We start from the raw sequence: 21,764 nt of genomic DNA, 5'->3' as shown, positions 1-21,764 counted from the left end.
TGTATAGTTGCTTTATTCATTTCTATACAACTATTCTTTTGTATTCATGGTGTTTTTGTATAGCTTCCTTAAATTAGAATTAAAAATACACCATGATTTCCGCCACAAGACGACGCCATTTCAGTTAACATTAGACAAAGTTGTCTAAAGTAACTTTAGAAAAAAAAGCGAACCATTTGTTTATTTTCTTAATTTTTTTTGTCATTTATGCAATTCGAATCACAATTTGAATTATAGAATGACTAAGATCTAACTAGAATCATATCTACATTTGAATTATAGGATGACTAGAATCTGACTAGGATCATATCGGCATTTGAATTATAGGATGAAGTTACTATTTGCATTTAAGTTTAGATTTGAATCATGACGTTATTATTTGTAATTTGTATATTGCGTTATTCATTTTCTTACAACTATTCATTTTATTTATAAGAAGAGTCAATCATTGACACACTAGATTATTTCGGTAAAAATTCTATTACGAATTTACCATCCCCTCTCTTTGGGTTTAAAAAAGGAACCTTTTTCTCAGTCTACACTATTTCGTAGAATTGGGGTTTCGGTTTTATTCCCTTTTTTCTTAAATTCCTTTTTGTCATTTATGCAATTCGAATCACAATTTTTTATTCACTAATCCTTGCAAATGAAAAGACTACAAACTTCTGGTGTTGACACGTGTCATACTTTTCGAGATCTACGCAATGACATCTCATTTGATATATTTTATTTCTCACAAAAATAATTTAAAATTGCCTCCCATATATAGTGTTTGTAGTCTTTTCATTTGCAAGGATTAGTGAATAAAAAATTGTGATTTGAATTGCATAAATGACAAAAAGGAATTTAAGAAAAAAAGGAATTTAAGAAAAAAAGGAATAAAACCGAAACCCCAATTCTACGAAATAGTGTAGACTGAGAAAAAGGTTCCTTTTTTAAACCCAAAGAGAGGGGATGGTAAATTCGTAATAGAATTTTTACCGAACTAATCTAGTGTGTCAATGATTGACTCTTCTTATAAATAAAATGAATAACTGTAAGAAAATGAATAACGTAATATACAAATTACAAATAATAACGTCATGATTCAAATCTAAACTTAAATGCAAATAGTAACATCATCCTATAATTCAAATGCCGATATGATCCTAATCAGATTCTAGTCATCCTATAATTCAAATGTAGATATGATTCTAGTTAGATCTTAGTCATTCTATAATTCAAATTGTGATTCGAATTGCATAAATGACAAAAAATATTAAGAAAATAAACAAATGGTTCGTTTTTTTTTTTCTAAAGTTACTTTAGACAACTTTGTCTAATGTTCACTGAAATGACGTCGTCGAAATCATGGTGTATTTTTAATTCTAATTTAAGGCAGCTATACAAAAACACCATGAATACAAATGAATAAGGCAGCTATACAAAATTACAAAATACAAATACCAACGTTATGATTCAAATCTAAACTTAAATGTAAATAATAACCTGATGATTCAAATCTAAACATAAATGCAAATAGTAATGTCATTCTATAATTCAAATGCCGATATGATTCTATTCAGATCCTAGTCAAATGAGAAATAAAATTGTGTTTGTGATAAATAAAATATGTCAAATGAGATGTCATTGCGTAGATCTCAAAAAGTTATGTGTAATCAAAAAAAGAATTACCTGATTTGGATACCCGAGTCAAAAGTTATGGCTTTCAAAAGTTTTATGATTAAATTATTTTTTTCTTGGAAAAAGTATGACACGTGTCAACACCAGATGAAAGACGCTTCATTGGGGCGTCTTCCCCTTAGGGTGAGACGCCTCACTGGGGCGTCACATGTGACACCCATTTTGGGCGTCTCAGTGTGCAATAAATTTGTAATTATTCTCAAAACTACAATAAATACATAATTATTTAATTAAAATACATTAAAATACAACAATCCTCGTCAGTTTTTATTTTTTAACAGCGCGAGAGAGGTCGTTACGCGTTGAGAACAGCGAGTACAAGTCACGTCCAATCGTGCGTAACAAGTAAGCCATTCAAGTTATAAAAACCACGCATTTGCATTTCTAGGTTTAGCCTGGGAATCCCCAAATTCTCACACACACATTCTTCCACTCCCGCTTTTCTCACCCAAACTTTCCCAACCCTAGCCCTAATTAATCATAATAACGGCTTTGATGATGGGTTTGCAATCGCTCTAGCGATATCTCCGATTCTCAACAATCGATCTCTGATCTGCTTCGCCGTTCTCCGAAATCGCTTCAGGGTTTTCCGGCTCTACGACAAGGAGGAGGAGAAGTTGTTCGCGATTATCGATTGAAGGTTCTTTCGCCGTCGATCAGAGGGGTTTGCTCCGGATCCGATCGCATAGTCACCTCCTGGCTTGTCTGGTCGAGTTTGATTATTGAAGAACAAATCTTGTTGTTCCCCTTCGATTCGATTGCGCCACTCAGCCCTAACTGTGCTGTGGCTTCTTTCGGCTTCTAATTTGAGAGGGCTTTGCTTCGCCGGATTTGGATTCGCCTGATTTGCACTGCCTCCGATCGTTCTGATAACGATCTCGTGGCTCTGATTTGTGACCTTTTTGTTCGAGTCACTGGAGGGAATTTGAGTTCTCTGGATTTTGGTCGCGCTTGGATTTTGTAACGAAGACGAAGACTCGACATCTGGCTTCTCGTGAAGAAATCTAGTAGTGTTTCTCATCTTGGTGTCGGTTCGATTTGTTCGATCTTAAACTTAGTAATTTGCAAGTAGAGGAAAAGAAAAGAGAAAAGGAATTGTACTGTTTGATTTGTTTTTAGTTTTAATAACAGGGCCTTTTTTTTAATTTCATAGACCCTTGGATTATCGTGTTTTGTTATTTTATTTTTTTGAGAGTTAATCTTTTTTATATACAGAAAGAGAAATATACCATGGCGGTGTATTATAAATTTAAGAGTGCAAGAGATTATGATTCAATTCCCATGGACGGTCCTTTCATCTCTGTTGGTACATTGAAAGAAAAAATATTTGAATTCAAGCATTTAGCCAAGGGTACTGATTTCGACCTCCTGGTCACCAACGCCCAGACCAATGAAGGTTGGTTCTGATTTTGATTAAACTATTGTCTTTAACTAGTGGTTTGGCGATGAGTCTGGGTTTTTTAGGCTTTCGATTGGATACATAATTGTAAAGTTGGAATATGGACTTTTTGCATATTCTTTAGCTTCGAGAAGGGGTTTCCTGGATAAACTTACAGTTTTTATCTTGTACCTCTCAAAGTACAGATTTTTACTATTCCTAACTATCATGAAACTGAAATAGTTTTATTCAAATTTCACCTTCTACTCCCCCATATAAAAGGGAAAAGATGAAAATACTTAAAATTAAAAGGCATAGAATTATGACCAGGATATTAAGATGTAGTTAGGCTGCAATCTAGTTGTAGGATTTACAGGCGGCCCAACTTTGCGAAATTTCTAGTATGATATTTCATATATTTAGGCTTTATGAAGAGCATATTTACAGTGTTTTATAGCTGCTCTGTCTCTTTGAAATTTCAGAATATCTTGATGAAGAAATGTTGATTCCTAAAAATACCTCAGTGTTAATCCGTCGGGTTCCTGGACAGCCACGTTTACCAATTCTTACTAAAATAGAGTACTATCTCAAACCTTTAATCTCGTTAATGTTGTTGGATTTTTTACCATTGGTCATGCATTGCGTATATAAGTTTGTTAGAATGGGCAAAATCATCAATGTCATTCTCTTGTTTATATTCTCCATATATAAGTGGCACAGTCTTCACCAAAAACTACATTGTTCATTGTGAGTTAAATTTTGTATTCTTGGGTTGCAATGTCTTTTGCTTTTTTCAGGCAAAAGGAGGAAAATAAGGTGGTGGAAACTGAACCTGAAAACAGTAGCTTACCAGCTGATGATACATCTGCCATGAAATTTGTATGTCCCTTTTTTCTTTTGATTTTGTTTTTTTATAAACAATTCAGATGCGTTCCCTATGAAATTGAGCACTTCATATCATTTGACAGCCTGAAGATACCGATTGGGATGAATTTGGCAATGATTTGTATACAATTCCTGATCAACTTCCTGTTCAGTCAAGCAACTTAATTCCTGAGGCTCCTCCAACTAACAAAGCTGATGAAGACAGTAAGATTAAGGCTTTGATTGATACTCCAGCCTTGGATTGGCAACGGTAAGTAGAGTATCCTCCTTTCTTTATGTTTTGTTTGGTGCATGGAATTGGCATAGAATGGAATGATATGTATAATGAATAGAAGTATGGCAACAAATCAAATACGAATTCTTTCCAGCCCGCAGATTGGGTATTACCATCTCTTAAAGGGGAAATGGGGATTTCTTATCTCTGGATTCAAGACCTTTATAGGAATAGTTGTTTTCCTACCAAACCAACACTATGTTTCGGATATCTAACCTGAGGTGGAATGAAGGAAATGGGATGGAATGGAATTAAATTACCATTCCATTATTTGGATATTTTATAATGGAGTGTAGGAAAGTTTCCATTTTATTGATTGGGAAGTGAACGAAATGGTAAGATTAGTAAAGAAGTTAGTCTTGTCACGTACACCCCAATTCGGAGGAAGAAAAATCGAGATATTGGATGGAATGGGATGAAATGGACTCTATCAAATTACATACCATTCTGCCTTTTTTTTAAACAATTCAAACATTGGCAGTAACTCATGCCATTTCCTTCCATTACATCCTTTCCCGTCAATCCTAAGAGAGGCTAAGGAATTCTCTTTCCGGCCATAGATTTCATTCTGCATACCAAATGTTCTTTTGTTTTGGTGAAAAACATTTCCATTTATGGCTTTATGATATTTTATGTTGATTTCTTTTTTTGCATGCAGTCAAGGTTCGGACTTTGGCACTGGTAGAGGTTTTGGAAGGGGTATGGGTGGTCGGATGGGTGGTGGACGTGGTTTTGGTAATTTTGTATACATTTGAGTGGTTTACTGCTTTGAATGAAAATATTAATGTTAATGAACGAATGCATATTTACTTGCTGAGGCATGACAGGATTGGAGCGGAAAACACCTCCACAAGGCTATGTATGTCACAGATGCAAGGTGCCTGGTATGTAATGTTTTTTAGCTCTTTAATCCTCATCTGCTTGCAAATTGCTGGATACTGATGCCAGTTTGCTTTAGCTTACGTTTTTTTTCTTGCTTCTGTTTAGGACACTTTATTCAGCACTGCCCAACAAATGGTGATCCAAATTATGACATCAAAAGAGTCAAGCAACCTACTGGTATTCCAAGATCCATGCTGATGGTAAATCCACAAGGTTCATATGCTTTACCAAATGGTTCAGTTGCTGTCTTGAAGCCAAATGAGTGAGTATATCTTATTAGTGTAACCTGTACAGTGTTACTTTTACTTTTACTGTGTGTATATTTTACTGTTTTACCTCTGTAGTGTACTGTGTTACTATAGTACTTCGTACAATAGATACTCTCCTAAACCATTTATGTTTTATTAGATAGGCTGGTTAGATTAGTTAGTGACTCATTGCTGAGTCACCTTTGCGATCTATGAATAGAGCATGTGTCAGAGCTTAATGTAACTTTACTTTTCTTCACATGAAGTAATATTCAGACCTCCTCTCTCATCTTCTCTCTGGCTTTACACTCTCCTCCTCTTGCCTTGCATGGGTTTCTTGCTGAATCTCAATATATCTTGATTCTGCTTGTGCATTCTGTCATATTTACGCCTGAGATTGAGTTTAACCTTTTCCTCCCAAACAGGGCTGCTTTTGAGAAAGAAATAGAAGGGTTGCCATCAACAACGCGTTCTGTTGGGGATCTGCCACCTGAGCTCCATTGCCCCTTGTGCCAGGATGTCATGAAAGATGCTGTACTGACAAGCAAGTGTTGTTTTAAAAGTTTCTGCGACAAATGTATGTTTTTCATGCACCTCTAGTATTTATGGTTTTTAGAATTTGAGTATCGTACTAATGTTTCTCTAGTTTATAGTTCCTCTTCTGCATTCAGCAAGCACCAAACATTTTTTATGTTTTATTTCTGTCTGTGCAATTTCTTGCCCTGAACTATTGTATAAAATCTTACACTGAATTTATCTAATATCATTCTGAAAATTCTTTTCAGGTATTAGGGACTATATTATCTCCAAGTCTGTGTGTGTCTGTGGTGTAACAAATATTCTTGCAGATGATCTTTTACCAAATAAGACACTAAGAGATGCCATTAATCGTATATTGGAGTCAGGCAATAGCAGTGCTGAAAATGCTGGGAGCACTTTTCAAGTTCAAGGTTATTGAAACTATTATGATGTGACTCTTGGACACTGGTTATCAATTGTCAATATGTGCATGTTTTATTTCTGATTTTGATTTTTCAGATATGGAGTCTGCTCGCTGTCCACAGCCTAAGATTCCATCTCCAACCTTATCTGCTGCGTCTAAGGGAGAACCAAAGGTTTCGCCTGTTAATGAAGGAACAATGAATATACAGGAAACAGATGATGATCGAAAGGCTGTTTCTGCTCCACAGCAGACATCAGATCAAGTAAGGATCCCCAGAGCTGCAGATGTATCTGAAGCTACTCATGAGTCAATGAGTGTGAAGGCACCAGTCTCACAAGGGTGCGCTCAGCTGGTTGAGGAAGAAGTGCAACAAAAATTGGTTCCTACCGAGGCAGGTAATGTATATTGCTGCTAAGTCATCCTACATTTTTTTTTTTGGGTGGGGGGGTTGTGTGGTGGTTATGTGTGTGCTTCTTCATTATGCTTTTGTGAAAATTCGAAATTAATGAGACACTATTTCTTGGACCAGCAAAAATCTATTTTATTTGTTTTGCTGTTGAGGACAATCTCATTTTATATTTTAACTATGCAGGAAAGAAAAAGAAAAAGAAGAAAGTCCGTATGCCCACAAATGGTAAATCTGCTGTTCTGTCTATGACATATATCTCAATAGCTGTAATTTTTTTTCTGGATCTGGTTTTGTATATGCTGGAGCATTTAGTGGACCAGGGCTGAGAACATTTCTGGATCTGTTTGTAATATTTTCAAATGATTTTTATTTATCTTGCAGATTTGCAGTGGAAAAACCCGCATGACCTTGGGGCTGAGAACTATATGATGCCAATGGGCCCACCTCCTGGCTATAATTCATATTGGAATGGCATGCAACCTTGTATGGATGGATATATGGCACCTTATCCTGGTCCAATGCAAATGATGGGTTATGGTTTTGGCCCCTTGGACATGCCATTTGCAAGTGGTATGCCTCAAGATCCATTTGCCATGCAAGGTTACATGATGCCTGCTATCCCACCTCATAGGTATATAAATAGCATGTTTTTTAAAATCCAAATTTAGCACTTCCCGTGCCACTCCTCCCTCCCCCTTCGTTCTCTTACACACACCCACACCCACATGTCCAGTGCATTGTGTCTTGTTGGAGCTGCGGGTTAGGGATTTGAGAGTTGCAGAGTGAACACTTGTACATGTTTGTCTGGCTCTATTAGTTGATACATTGGTCTTTAGAGAGCCAAATTGTGATATAATAATTATGACTGTGTTCAGGGATCTTGCTGATTTCACTATGGGGATGAATGTTCCACCTCCAGCTATGAGTAGAGAGGAGTTTGAAGCTCGGAAAGCTTCTATGAGGAGGAAGCGTGAAAATGAGAGACGGAGTGAAAGGTACAAAGGGAACTACTCTTGGGTGACTATGTCATGTTCTGATATGTATGATTAAGAACGGTTAAGAAGTTTGATTCACTTGTTATTTTTAAGTTGATCATATTACCCCTCTGCAAAATAGCAACATTTAAGACTTTATTATATGGCTTTTGAATCCTTTTTTTTTTTTGTATGAAGATTCAACCTCCTGTGTATCTTTAATATTTCATGGGTGTGTTACATTAACGTTTTAGCATATTTTTGTTTCCTGAAAGTGGGAGATCAAGATTTTATTTGGAAATTTTTTAATTCTAGGGTGAATTTATTACCCTCCTTTTTCCTCTCATAATAAAGGACGGGTACTACGATGTGGATTTTGGTAAAATTAGTGCAAAACTCTGCTTTTTACCTAAGATATTTTTTTCCTTGTCATTGTCCCGTAAATTTAGTTGTGATGTTTTTTTAATTGTCAGAGAAAACATCATGTGAATGGATGACGAGTGTTATCATGGTTCTTTTTGCGTGTAATTTGTATGTAGTTCTCAGGACTTATGTCCGTGTTTTATTTCATAGTTTATTAATGATCTTATTTCCTCCATGGAACAGGGACTTCTCCAAAGATCGAGAGTTTGGTAGGGAAGTGAGCAGTGTTGGGGATGTTTCTTCGATGAAATCAAAAACTGTATGTGCTTTTTATTGTCTTAAGTTTCCTATCTTTTTCCATGGACTTTTATGTGCTATTTACTTTTTTGGGTTTTTTTGCCAAAAGTTCGGCCAGCAACCTCAAGCTTGCAAAAGAATACTGATTGCACTATATAATGCCGCATATTATTCTTGTTTACTAAATTATAGTAGTCTTTGGCAATTAAAATTTTTGGTTTCATTTATTGTTCAAAAAACTTTTCTATCAAGTGATGCTCTGGTTGATCATGAAATATTAAGGAGCAACGCCCACTTGGTCTAACCATAATTATGTGGTCAACAGCAACCGATTGGTTAATTGGGGATTAAAAGAAAATGGTGATAACCAAGTAGTGGATATGATGTTATTAAATTTTCATGCTCCTTTCGTGATCATTTATTCAGACCATGGTTTATGGATATGCTTTTTGAACCGTAAAACATATTCAAATCATTTAACACCTTAGATTTATCTTTTGCAATTTGAAGCATGTTATCTTGGGCTATAATTGGATGAACTGTTAAGTTTTCGTTGATTCATCCAAGATCATGGTTCATTTTTCTGCTTGTTCTGGCTTTCCTGTTGGAAATTAATGATTACTGATGAGGATGGTAAATTGGTTCAAGTTTGAGATTCCTAAATTTTGGATATTTGATTTTGAATTCAGTTGTCTAGCTTGTGCATAGTAACTTGTGTCTGGGATGTGGGTCTCCTAAATTAGTCTTTTTATAAATAAAATAAATAAATAATAGGTTACAATGGGTGAATGATGTCAAACGGGAGATTTGACTGAGATTTTCATTCAAGGATATTATTGGGGGGACATGATGTCCTTGACCAGGGCTCAGCTGGTCCCCCGAATTTTGTTTTGTGGATATGTGCATCATTCTTGTCGTATCATAAGTCTACGTTTTGATGGGTAACAAATGGTCCTTGTAATAATTGTTAGAAGAATATTGCCTTTTTTATAAAAAGAAAAAGAAAAATCACTCTCCCTTAATTTAATTATAATTACTATTAAGTTGGACTATTCCAACAGGTTTGGTTAACTATAGGGAACCTACCCCTGCCAAAAAAATAAAATAAACTCCAAAAAGTACTGTTGTAATGCTTTCTATCTTCAACGGTTTAACTAACAAAATAAAGTATCGTGTGCGTTATTCTTAGCGTACTGGTCTTAGTTATTTTGATTTTTATTGCAAGTTTGTAACGTGCTAGGATTTATAGTTATATTCCTTTTGGAAGCTAAAAAGGGGACTAATCTTGAGTAAATGGTATAAACTGAGCAAATTAATTGCATCAAAATAATGTGAAAACGCTAATAGTGAAAAAAGAGGAAAACTATGCATTGTCGTACATCTAAATTTTAAAATTTTATACGCTTTTGCATTAGCGTTGGGTAAAAAATATGCATCTTTAAAATAACCATCAAGTGCGTGTGAAAATGAATTGCATTTTATTTGGGCCGTGTCATAACTACTCTTATTATTTTATTATTATTTTAATTTTGATGGGTCAAATGAATTTAAGAACTTTCTAGAACATGGCCCTAACCATAGGCCCGTCTCTATTTTGGTGCAGAAGTCAATTCCACCATCGTCGGGAAGCGAGTACCATCCGCACCGTCACCGTCCGGAAAGGTTGTCTCCAGATCGATCTCCGCGAGAGTTGGAACAACCTCCGCGCCCGGCCAAAAGAAAGTCAGAAAACCACTCCGATCGTGACCGTGAAGAAAGGGATCGCGACTACGAGCATGAACGGCACTACCATCACCGCCATCACCGATCAGAATCCTCATCCAGAATGTCATCCGAACCGGTGACCAAAACCTCATCCAACGCAGCAACAGCTGCTGCGGCGGCGGCAGCGGCAGCAGCTGCGGATCGCAAGCAGAAGGCCAGCGTCTTCTCCCGCATAAGCTTCCCGGCCGAGGAGGAAGTCACTAAGAAGAGAAAGGTCTCCGGTTCTTCTACAACGGAAGCAGCCGCAGTCAATGCCAGTGGCAGTGGCAGTGCCTCGGCGGCGTCTTCTGCGCACAACAAGGCAGTCTCGAACGGCTATTACGAAGGGAGGAAGCGTAACGCCGCGGCGGATTATGAATCCAGCGACGATGAGCGGCATTTCAAACGGAGGCCGTCCAGGTACGAGCCGTCTCCTCCGCCGCAGGCCGCGGACTGGGAGGAGGAAGGAAGGCATTCGAGAGGAACGAGGGAGCGCAAGCATAGGTGAGATTTTTGGAAGAGTTGTTGTAGCCATTTGCCATTTGCCAACCAGCAGAGGAAATCTTAATTGCAACTGCAACTGCAACTGGTGCTGTGCTGTGCTGTGACCAACTGGATTAGATTACTCGTAATGTAATCATCATCATCGACTGAACTGAAACTCCTCTCCTCTCCCTTCCAGAGCTTTAAATAAACTTTTTGGAAGGAATTTCCCTGTAACTTGTGATTCCATCAATTTTCAATAATTTCGACATGTAAAATTATGACTGTTTTCTTCAAATTCAATCAATCCAGTTTAATGTTTTGCTTCAGATTTGATCTTTCTTCCTTTTTTAATTTCCTATTCTTTTTTAATTATCTTAATATGTACCTACCTGCTCTTTTTCCAATTTGGTTAGTTGTTTTTGGGCATGATTTATGTTTCTTTTACCCCCTTTTAAAAGGGATTGAGATGGATAACAATTTGAATATAAATATTTAGTTTTGAGCTGCAGTGTTTATTTTGGGGTTACGTGGAGGATCCGAACCCAAAGATGCTGCTCTAATTTTCCAGTATTAAAAAAAAGTGCTTTATTTTTTTTCTTCTTACACACACATGTTTAAGGTAGGTTTCGTCATTGTAAAATTAAAATTAAAATAAAAAAACAAAGCACACATATCAATTAATGAGTTACATATGAGAAATATTTTTTCTAACAATATGAAAAAGTATTTCCCTTTAAAAAAATGCTTATCTTGTACCTCCATATTGTCTTTTGAGGTACTGAAATTTAAAAAAAAAAAAAAAATACAAACTGAGTAATAAACTTTTTAAACTAAATAATGAAAAAAAATGTGTCATTTTAAAGAATATAAAATTATGTTATTTTAAGTTAAAGAAAGATAAATCATGGAGGAGAGAGTGCACAACAATAATAAAGATATGGATCTTATATCTTTATGAGAGCGAAATGATATAAGTTATATCGTTTAAAATGACAAACACTTTTTTCTTATATAATACAAACTTATTAACTTCTTATTGTAATTTTTATTACCAAAATGTAAATTTCACTATTTAAATTGCAATTTTTAATACTCAATCATGAAATCCGCATTTAAAAAAATATAAGTGGACCTCATTTGTCATCTAATATATGAGAAAATTATTTCTGCACACGTGGATAGATTTGTGGCCGAAATAGTTTGTCTGACACACAAAAAAGGAGCAGGCTCTATCAACTCCATCAATAGTTTCTTTCTAATTTCTTTATAGTCTCTCTCTCTCATTTTTGTGTAAGTGTTACAAAAACTATTTCTAAAAAAGGAGCAAGCTCCATCAACTCCATCAATAGTTTCTTTCTAATTTCTTTATAGTCTCTCTCTCTCAATTTTTTGTAAGTGTTAGAAAAATTATTTTTACCACAACTACAGAAATAGTTTTTCCTGAAAAAAATATTTCAAGTTTTATTGCAGATTTTTTTTAGTCGCACTCACATAAAAATGAGTGAGTCTTATTATAAAGAAAAGAGAGAAATTTTTTTTTGTGGAATCACTAACACGAAATTGATTTGAGATAATATTTATGAAAAAATTCATGTTGTATTACGTGTCAACCCATAAACACGAAATTGACTTGAGATAATATTCTTATATGTTATTTATATCATGTTATTCCAAAATTGATATTGGTAAAAGTAACATTCAGTACTATAATTATTTGTGTGTATGTTGTGTTAATTCACAAAATTAACGAGTCATCTTCGTATCGAATATTTTGACTTGTATTATTTTATTCAAAATAAAGGTTAGGTCCGGAGGTTCAGAGCCTGACTTTTAAAATAAACTTGTCTTATTTTTAAAACAAGACAAATCAATTAAGGGCAAAGGTCGGTCATGTTATAAATCCCTGATACGCCTGATCAATTTTCATTGAGACTTGCAATACAAAACAGATAATTTATGAAATATTTATTTATTTAAGTTATACTTGAAATTAAAGTATATTTTTTTATCAGAGAAAAATAAAATATAAAGATATTCAAACCCAAATCTCAGTTATATAAATTCATAGTTACAAATAGGGGTGGAAATGGCTACGTCGGCCAACAAGGATTTATTACAAATAGTAAAATACAACATACTTAGATTTTTAAAAAAATTATTTAGAAAACAGGCCATAAGCGTTTTTTATACATGTCGAGCCTATAAGTCTACAGGTCGATGTATATCATATTATTTATTTTAAATAAAATTATTATTTTTATAATTTTAAATAATAAAATAATATTATTTTAGTTATTCTTTTAATTGTTAAATGTCTAATAGGCTTAGACAGACTAATAGGCTTAAGCTATGACTTTTATTTTTTAAATATAGGTTATGTCAGATTTATAATTTTGGAACCTACACAGACTAACAGGCCAGACCAGATCCAATGCTTTTTATATAGACCTGACCTATTTAAGACAAAGCCTAACCTATTTACACCCCTAATTATAAATAATTAAATATAGTAACATATAACTCATATAAAAAAAATACAAACAAAACAAATAAATATAAAGCCAGCCCACTATTGACCCCATTTAACCCCGTTTACACTAGTTAAATGGGGCGGTCCAAATTAACAGGCGTATCAATAATCTTATAACCCTATTCATATAAACTATACAATTAAATGGATGGACCGGGCTGAATCGGCCCGTTCTAACGGCCCTAAGTAAGATACAAATTTTAATGTACGGCTCAGATCTATTCATCTAAGGGCCCGACGCGTATCTTAAAAAGCTAGAGGAGCACCACTTCAAACCCTAATTCTTCGTTACTGCTACTGAGCGCTTCCGCCATCTCTTGCACGATGGGTATTTTCTCTCTCCATCTTCTTCTCTACTTGCTTTTCTAATGAATGTATTGGTTTCGATCTGCTGATTCAACGTGAAGCTTAGTTCACGGTGTTTATTGTTCCGCTCCATTTTTGGTGAATAACGAAGTTTTTTCTATCATATTATTCTGATCTCACTATTGTTATATTTTGCTTGTTGCTTAGACTAACTTGATTTAAATAATGTACAATTTAGCACTGCTTTTCAGTGATCAAATAAAATGGAATGAAATGTGTAACATTGTTGTGGTATATAGATTCGTTTTGTGACTTATTGTCACATAGTTTTATTTTGTAAGACTAATGTTTATTAATTATGATGGATCTCTGGCTATCGTAGCATTTGGCTGTTTGTGTGAAATTAGGCATTAGTTGTGTTGGAGAAGAGGAGAAAAATGTTTAAATGTGTGGTTCTTATTGTGTTGATTAATGTTGCAATAGGTGCTTACAAGTATGTTTCGGAGCTCTGGCGCAAGAAGCAATCTGATGTGATGAGATTCTTGCAGCGTGTGAGGTGTTGGGAGTATCGTCAGCAACCTTCTATTGTCCGTTTGACAAGGCCTACTCGCCCGGACAAGGCTCGCCGCTTGGGTTATAAGGCAAAGCAGGTAAAGATAATTTTGTTCCTTTCTGTTTTGTGAGGGCTGTATAATTTATTTGATGATTTTTCTGTTTTTTTCTGTCATTTTTTTTTTGGCGCATCTTTTCTTGGAAGTGTTTGTAAAAAATAAATAAATTTCTTAGCCTGGAAAAACATATAGTTTCTTATTTTTGTTGTTTATGAAAAAGTGACAAAAGTGCTTGGTCCTATCTGAATTTTGATGAAACAAACCATGTGAATACTGCTTAGTTAGGTAAAGGTAATTTCTTTAAGTATATGGCAATAGAGTGCTGGTTAAGCGGTGTTCTGATTCATATGGAAGTTCCAATTGCGTATGTACAAATGACTAGATGCGTCCTGAGACCAGCTATAGGAAAAATGAGCTGTCGATCATCTACCAAGCAAATTTTGTCCTTACCAAATTTGCTTTTGTCTAGATTCAACACATTTTTTCCACCATTTTATTATTAACTTTTACTTGACAAATGCATAAATTGTAATATTTCTATTGTTCACTTACTTGTGCCTTTCTCCGGTACATATCAGTTGTGCCTGTCCTCGTATGCTTCATTTGTTATGATCTGATCTTGATAGTCAGTATAATCATTTTGACATTCCAGGGTTATGTGGTTTACCGAGTTCGTGTTAGAAGAGGTGGCAGGAAGAGACCTGTTCCCAAAGGTATTGTTTATGGGAAGCCCACAAATCAAGGTGTTACGCAACTGAAATTTCAGCGTAGCAAGAGGTCAGTTGCTGAGGAGAGAGCTGGCAGGAAGCTGGGTGGCCTCAGGGTCCTCAATTCGTACTGGGTGAATGAGGTTTGTTGTCATGCATATCATTGTTGAAAGTGAAACTTGGTTATGAATTGCAGGCTGGTTGGTCTCTAACGTTATTGTGTTACAGGACTCGACTTACAAATATTTTGAGATCATTTTGGTGGATGTTGCCCACACTGCTATCAGAAATGATCCAAGGATCAATTGGCTATGCAATCCAGTTCACAAACACAGGGAATTGCGTGGTCTCACTTCTGCTGGGAAAAGTAACAGGGGTTTACGTGGCAGAGGACATCTGTACCACAAAGCACGTCCATCCCGCAGAGCAACCTGGAAGAGAAACAACACCCTTTCTCTTCGTCGCTACCGCTGATTTTACTGCATTTATTTTATGTTGCTTCATATTCTGAAATTTTGGAGTGCATTATATTTTGACTTTGGAAATCGTTAAGTTTTGAACTCCCGAATCATGTCTTTTGTCCCGAATCTCGTATTAGTAGTAAAATAGGAGAGATCGGTGATATAAGTGTTTTTCCTTAAATGATGAAATTGTTGTTCTTTATTATGTCATTGTCTTCATCATAGTTATTCTCGTGCTATGAAGCGTTTAGACTGCTTTTATTTGTTTAAATATTTGGTAGTCTACTTCGCCGTTGTTAATTTGACTTACTCTTCAGTTTTGACAGTTTAAATTGATGAAACAAAAGCTTGTTATGAACGAAAAAAAACCTGTTTAAAACTGCAAAATTATAAATAATGATTCGTTTTGTTAATTATATTTATAAACTAATACAATGTTCCAGTTTGTAGTTGGTGATGTTACGTACAATTAAGCAGAGCAAAGCAATTCGGCAATACCCATTAAAAAAGTAAAATTAAGCTCGTCTGCGCTCACCGCCATTGGGAATTAAATCAAAATCTCGTCTTACCAAAAAAAAATAAAAAATCAAGATCTCAGTTTCTAATGGTTGTTTTATTGAAATTTATACCAGTTTAACATTTAAAACCAGTTAGTAATGACTGCGATCAATTAACCATTGGGAACAAGAAAAACTTGAAAACCAAACGACGAAAACTGAGCAAGAGTATGATGAAAAGAAAAACAGGTGAGATTTCAGCAGTGGTTATCGATTTTGTTCTGAAATATGATTAAAAAAGGACTGAAAAAGAGAGAGAGAGAGAGAGAGAGAGAACATCAGGATGAATTTTCAATTATTACTTGGATAATGGAATAAACGATTAACAATGAATAGAAGACTTCGCCTCTTTGCTATTTTCCATAACGCCGATCACGAACTCTCTACACCTCTAATCCTATACTGGTTTCAATTTTTCAGCAAAATCTTACAATTGAAGTGCAAAATGTACTTAAAAAACACACTTGGAATAACGGTCCAAACATGTACATGCACCTCATCTTGTAATCTTGAGTTTGATTCCCAAATTTATACGTACGGAAAAAAAATCATTGAGAGGAATATTTACGTTAAAACACCTTAACATATATCACGAAACCAGTCTCACTTTTATTGAGTGAGTATACGTGGAAAACCTAAAATAAGATCATAACAGCTTTATTTGCCTAAAGCTTTCAGTTCTGACTTCTGACATTTCACTGTTTCACTTTACAAAACATTTTTTTTTTTTGGAAAAAAAAGAGCTAAAGTTACCGATGGACTAAAATTTAAATGGAAGAAATGTAAACTTCACAAATTATTATAATAATACATTTTCATTAGGCAGTGATAGTAGGCACAGCATCCCTATACCAAAGACGAAGCAAGATAACAAATACTTTAAGTTACTTCCAAGTTGGAATAACCTCAAAATTTAAGCTCATCCATAACTTCCTCAATAGTAACAAATCGGCCACTTTCTATTGAGAGCTGTGCTGCAACTCCTATAGCAACAGATATTAGTCCATCTTGGAGATCTACAGGAGGAGCCTTTTCACCTTTAGCTCTAATTGCAGATAAGAAGTTAAGGTGTTCCAGATAGCTAGAACCATGGTGTAACCCATCATATCTGTAGAGGCCAAAAAAATTCCAAATCAAAGAAGATCCACTTTATATTCATTTCACCATCTTGAAGTTCAGTTAACTGGTAAAATATTTAACAAAAAGAGAAGCTACCCACTTAATCCTGTGATCCTCAGCTTTCAAAGTCTGGACACCATCTCTCCCTGCCTCGCGTGTACCGAACCGCACAACACTCTCAGGAACAAAGGCTTCTCCCTGTTAAAAAGGGTTTAAATTCAGATGCAAAGCATAGTGACCATCTTGACATTTATGCATAAAAGAAACTCATGCAACAAAGACAGGTTGCATGTTTATTATAGTTTTATATCATACACCCTTTCAATCCTCAAATGTATCTTAATCAAGAGGTTTAGTTAGCACAAGTACAAATAGAGAAAATAAGTATAGTGCGTGACTGAGACAGGAAGAGGATTTTACCTTTCCAACATCACCGACAACAGATATTTCTTGCTCATTTTTACTCCCTTCAGCAAACATACAAAGGTCAAGCATTCCTCGAGAACCATTGTCAAATTCAACTATAACATATGCATTGTCAATGATATCTGGCACCTGCCCAAACTAAACTAGTGAATAGCAATAATAATATAAAATGATTAGAGAAAAACTCCATGCCAATTACTGCTTTTCCACAGAAGCATTTATATTCCACTTAAAACTCTGACAATAAGAACTGAAGTCCTTAATTCTGAACATTGTAAAATAGAATATACCATAATCCTCATAGAGCAAAAAATCATAATCAGTAGTTCTTCACCAACAAAGTACAAGCACCAGGGAACCAAATCTTTTAAGTAATCACATATCATGTACTAAAATCCTCCTGAGCTTATGAGAGATGGGTGCACAAATATACATCAATAAATATATTTTTCTTTTAGACCACGTTGACATTTTACTTTAATGGTTCTTCAGGATTATTACATTGATTATTCAGGAAGAAGACTTATGCTGAGTCTTACAAACAGGTTAACCATTATACATGCGTAAGACTTTCAGGTTTGAAATGCTTTATTGTTTCAATGGATTATGCATTGTTATTGAACAACTGAAACAGCTCAGTGCATATTCCATTTTCTGGATTGAAGAACATTATACAGAGAATATAATCAGTATTGATCAAACAACCATAAAGATTGATGATTGAAGCTTGATCTCATTGTAACTACAAGTATAGCATCTAATCTACCTTTCCATCATATATTTCATCCTTGTGATTAACATCAATAGCTCCAGAAGCCATCACACGAACAGGATTTGCACCAACAAACAGCCTCATCAGATCAAAGAAGTGGCAACACTTCTCCACCAGAGTACCTCCTGAGTTAATATTGAACCGATTCCAATTGTTCACCTATGACCAGTATCACTTTTTCAGCTTACTCACTACAAAGAACCAAAACATGTAATGTAGCATGAATTTGTATAAAATCTAACCTTAACCAAAAAAGGAAACCGGTGCTCCCGAATTGCTACCATTCTGACACGTCCAAGGCTTCCTCCCTTAACTATTTCTATTAATTTTGCAACAGGTGGCATGTATCTATATTCCAATCCAACTTGTACCAATATATCTGGTCTCTTTCTAGCAGCATGAACAACCTAATCCAATCACATAAGGGAAATAAATTAGTGCATTACCAAATAGTTATCAGAGGAACAAACAGCAAAATTCAATATCTGTTACCTTATCAATATTTCCAATTATAATTTAAAAAGAAAAAGCGCATTATGTCTATGTAAAGAACCTTGAGATACACCACCCCAAAAGCTAGCTCAAAGGGTGGGAGTGCCCAAGGCCTTATAAACTCCACATTAGTTGCACATACAACCAATGTGGGACTATATAGCTCAACAAGCCCTCTCACACGAGAGCCCATTGGGCTTGAAGAGTGGACAATGCAACAGGCCCAGCCTACCTGTGCTAAGAAACGCCACAAGAGAAAGTGGGGGGCAGCAAGGCTCTGATACCATGTAAAGAACCTTGGGATACACCACCCCAAAAGCTAGCTCAAAGGGTGGGAGTGCCCAAGGCCTTATAAACTCCACATTAGTTGCACATACAACCAATGTGGGACTATATAGCTCAACAAGCCCTCTCACACGAGAGCCCATTGGGCTTGAAGAGTGGACAATGCAACAGGCCCAGCCTACCTGTGCTAAGAAACGCCACAAGAGAAAGTGGGGGGCAAGCAAGGCTCTGATACCATGTAAAGAACCTTGGGATACACCACCCCAAAAGCTAGCTCAAAGGGTGGGAGTGCCCAAGGCCTTATAAACTCCACATTAGTTGCACATACAACCAATGTGGGACTATATATCTCAAGAGTCTACATATCCTGCTACTTGACTGAAGAGGGAATAAAACGTGAGAAGTGGTGTGTGCTATCTCCATCACATTGACAGTAAGTATATCTGTATATGTAAGTGCAGAGAGAGTACAAGTTGCTGAAAGTCATTTATGACCTTCCCCGGCCAAAAATATCTTTGGTACTAAAATTGAAAAAAAGTAATACAACTGACTTTACTCATTCTAACCATCCTTTTATGGTTAATGACACGTAAGTCTCACTTTTTCCAATTTTTAGTAAAGTAAACTACTCCTGTAATACCGAAGATATGCTCCCACTAGCCAATGGTAAGGCATCCAACTATAAAAACATAAACTATTCAATTGCCAAAGGAAATACAGTTTATGCCATTTTTGCAGCATGCTTGACTTGTTTATGTTATAGGCAATGACATAAGTATAGTTGATATCTCCATTCTTGATGGAAAGCACAATCAAGAAGATATAAAACCTTTTTCTCTGAAGACTACTCATTGTGTCCTTTATAAAAAACATACATCATAACATTTAAGCCTACAAGCAGAAACCAATTTGATGGAAGAAATGACAAAACCTCTTTGCAGTGAGAGACTGTGGTGCACAATGGCTTCTCTACCAGCACGTGATGGGGTTTGGAATGATTGATTATGTCCATAAGAATGCTGTAATGGGTCATGTTAGGAGTGGATACCACCAAAACATCACATATTCCACTGTCCAACAGCTCCTGGTGATCTGAGAAAACCTTCACAACTTTCAACTCAATGTCATTCATTAATTCATTCATTCACCATACTATCAAACACTGTCTGCTTAACTAAACTATCCAGATAATAACAGTTAGATGTTTACAAATCAAAAACCATCAATAGCACTTGTCATAATAATAATAATAATAATAATAATAATGATGATGATGATGATAATAATATCAAGAGAAATGTCATAAAGAGATGAATTTGATAAGAAAATAAAATAAAGAATAAAGAAAGAACCTTGAGAGGCCAACTAAAGGAGTGTGCTAAGTCGAGGGCAAGTTGTTGTGAGGGAAGGTGAGGATCAGCAATGGCGACAACAGCTACACCTTCGCTGCGAAGATGGTACAAATTCAACAGATGCTCCCTTCCCATCATTCCAACTCCTATGATTCCATATTTTACTATAGCAGCAGCACCAGCCATGGATTCTGATTCTTCTAATCTCTAATCTCTGATCTCTAATCTAATCTGATCTAACACAACCCTCTTCAACTCTGATAATTAGAGTGAGAAAGAGATTCAATTTCATTCATTGTTTGTTCCATATCCGACAAGATCAACATGTCAGCAGCATTTTTTTTCATCTTGATTAGATTGTCTTCTCTTCATTTATCTAGATTTTATTTAATTAATTTCATTTTCAATAAATTACAAAAGTCGCAAACTTTTTTTAATGAAAATAAATTATGATAGTTATTCTTTACTATATCATATGTCACTTTGACAGCTTCTTCACAAGCTGTCTGTTTTGTTTTGTTTTGTTTTTATTATTTTTTTGGGAAAAGGCTTCGGCGCTTGCAAATGTCCTTGGAATAGTTTGCAGTTTAAAAGTCCATGACATGTTTTTGACAACATTTGATTACACCTTTATTACATGGGGTTTGTTTTTGTTATTTAACATGACACAACAAATTTTCCTACACACACAACATTTTGTGGGGCCCACACTTTTTGAAGAAAAAGGAAAAAGAAAAAACTATGGCACGCAAAACGAATCTCTATAACATTACACGATCATTTTTCCTACAACATAACTCTTATAAAATCCTTATTACATAGTTCTAAATTCTAATGGCCCTCAGAGGTAAAACGGTGAAAGTAACTTTGAAGGCCTCTCTCAAATATTGTTGAGCTGTTTGTCAGTGGAGTGAGAGTAAATTAGTTTTAGAGATAAGCCTTTCTTCTCTTCGTGTCTGGTTCTTATTACCATTTTAAATTTATTTATATTTAATGTAGTCGAAAACTTAAGAGTAGTTTGAACTAAATAACATGCAAATTTTGCATTTCAACACTTTTTATTGCTTGCTAGTTCAGAAGCCTGCATTTTATATTGGTAATTCTTATCTTACGACACACGACAAAACCAATGTATCTGCATTCTGCAATGTGTTCTGTTGCTATGGAAATAGAATGTAACGGAGGAAAGTCGGCCTTTTTATTGCGGTTAAGGTGCATTAACCCGCTGAATGCAACGTTCTTGCATTTTCAACTCATCTTAACCATCACATTCCGTTTGGTTTAGAATTAGATTCTGATAAAATTAGAGGAGGTTATATTTATAACTTTTTCTCGCTTTTAACCTTTTACAACAAAATCTTAACCATTAATTTTTATCAATTTGACAGTTATAATTTATTGAAAATTAATAATTAATTAATAAATATAACCCAATAAATTATAACTATCAGATTGACGAAAATCAATGATTAAGATTTGATTATAAGAAGTTATAAATATAACTTTCCTCATAAAATTAATGTTAAAAAAGTGAATTTTAAAAATGAATTTAAAAGAATTGACTTATTTAGATGGTAAAAT

General features: G+C 35.2%; 3 protein-coding genes across 3 annotated transcripts; 2 read left to right on the top strand and 1 right to left on the bottom strand.

The window, feature by feature from the left end:
* Positions 1-2,074: 2,074 nt before the first annotated feature.
* LOC133284064 (E3 ubiquitin ligase PQT3-like) lies at positions 2,075-10,885 on the top strand. The gene is made up of 15 exons (XM_061481026.1): positions 2,075-3,079; positions 3,544-3,640; positions 3,859-3,940; positions 4,030-4,196; positions 4,879-4,955; positions 5,048-5,104; positions 5,208-5,364; positions 5,776-5,927; positions 6,136-6,300; positions 6,389-6,688; positions 6,886-6,927; positions 7,084-7,333; positions 7,578-7,697; positions 8,283-8,358; positions 9,940-10,885. Exons 1-15 carry the CDS (start codon positions 2,914-2,916, stop codon positions 10,585-10,587), a joined length of 2,556 nt encoding a protein of 851 aa, XP_061337010.1. The 5' UTR covers positions 2,075-2,913; the 3' UTR covers positions 10,588-10,885.
* Positions 10,886-13,335: 2,450 nt separating this feature from the next.
* LOC133284076 (large ribosomal subunit protein eL15z) lies at positions 13,336-15,414 on the top strand. Its single transcript, XM_061481042.1, has 4 exons — positions 13,336-13,423; positions 13,885-14,051; positions 14,665-14,862; positions 14,948-15,414. Exons 1-4 carry the CDS (start codon positions 13,420-13,422, stop codon positions 15,191-15,193), a joined length of 615 nt encoding a protein of 204 aa, XP_061337026.1. The 5' UTR covers positions 13,336-13,419; the 3' UTR covers positions 15,194-15,414.
* A 1,011-nt stretch (positions 15,415-16,425) lies between these two features.
* On the bottom strand, positions 16,426-20,506 carry LOC133284098 (uncharacterized). The gene is made up of 7 exons (XM_061481078.1): positions 20,184-20,506; positions 19,763-19,933; positions 18,297-18,461; positions 18,049-18,213; positions 17,277-17,411; positions 16,957-17,054; positions 16,426-16,845 (listed from the first exon to the last, which is right to left on the bottom strand). Exons 1-7 carry the CDS (start codon positions 20,367-20,369, stop codon positions 16,644-16,646), a joined length of 1,122 nt encoding a protein of 373 aa, XP_061337062.1. The 5' UTR covers positions 20,370-20,506; the 3' UTR covers positions 16,426-16,643.
* Between the last annotated feature and the right edge of the window lie 1,258 nt (positions 20,507-21,764).

Source organism: Gastrolobium bilobum, unplaced genomic scaffold (assembly GCF_033153095.1).
Source record: "Gastrolobium bilobum isolate Gb01-03AN ecotype WA unplaced genomic scaffold, APGP_CSIRO_Gbil_v1 utg6668, whole genome shotgun sequence".
In the NCBI taxonomy this organism is placed as follows: Eukaryota; Viridiplantae; Streptophyta; class Magnoliopsida; order Fabales; family Fabaceae; genus Gastrolobium; species Gastrolobium bilobum.
This window is presented reverse-complemented; position numbering and strand designations above follow the sequence as displayed.

Bases quoted from the DNA above. Each gene is read 5' to 3' on its own strand.
- LOC133284064 (XM_061481026.1), top strand. From the start codon at position 2,914: ATGGCGGTGTATTATAAATTTAAGAGTGCAAGAGATTATGATTCAATT. The intron at 3,941-4,029 runs GTATGTCCCTTT...ATCATTTGACAG, and splicing joins ATACATCTGCCATGAAATTT to CCTGAAGATACCGATTGGGA. The intron at 6,689-6,885 runs GTAATGTATATT...TTAACTATGCAG, and splicing joins ATTGGTTCCTACCGAGGCAG to GAAAGAAAAAGAAAAAGAAG.
- LOC133284076 (XM_061481042.1), top strand. The intron at 14,052-14,664 runs GTAAAGATAATT...TTGACATTCCAG, and splicing joins TGGGTTATAAGGCAAAGCAG to GGTTATGTGGTTTACCGAGT. The intron at 14,863-14,947 runs GTTTGTTGTCAT...ATTGTGTTACAG, and splicing joins ATTCGTACTGGGTGAATGAG to GACTCGACTTACAAATATTT.
- LOC133284098 (XM_061481078.1), bottom strand. From the start codon at position 20,369: ATGGCTGGTGCTGCTGCTATAGTAAAATATGGAATCATAGGAGTTGGA. The intron at 18,214-18,296 runs GTTAGATTTTAT...TACTGGTCATAG, and splicing joins GGTTTCCTTTTTTGGTTAAG to GTGAACAATTGGAATCGGTT. The intron at 16,846-16,956 runs GTGGGTAGCTTC...TGGCCTCTACAG, and splicing joins GCTGAGGATCACAGGATTAA to ATATGATGGGTTACACCATG.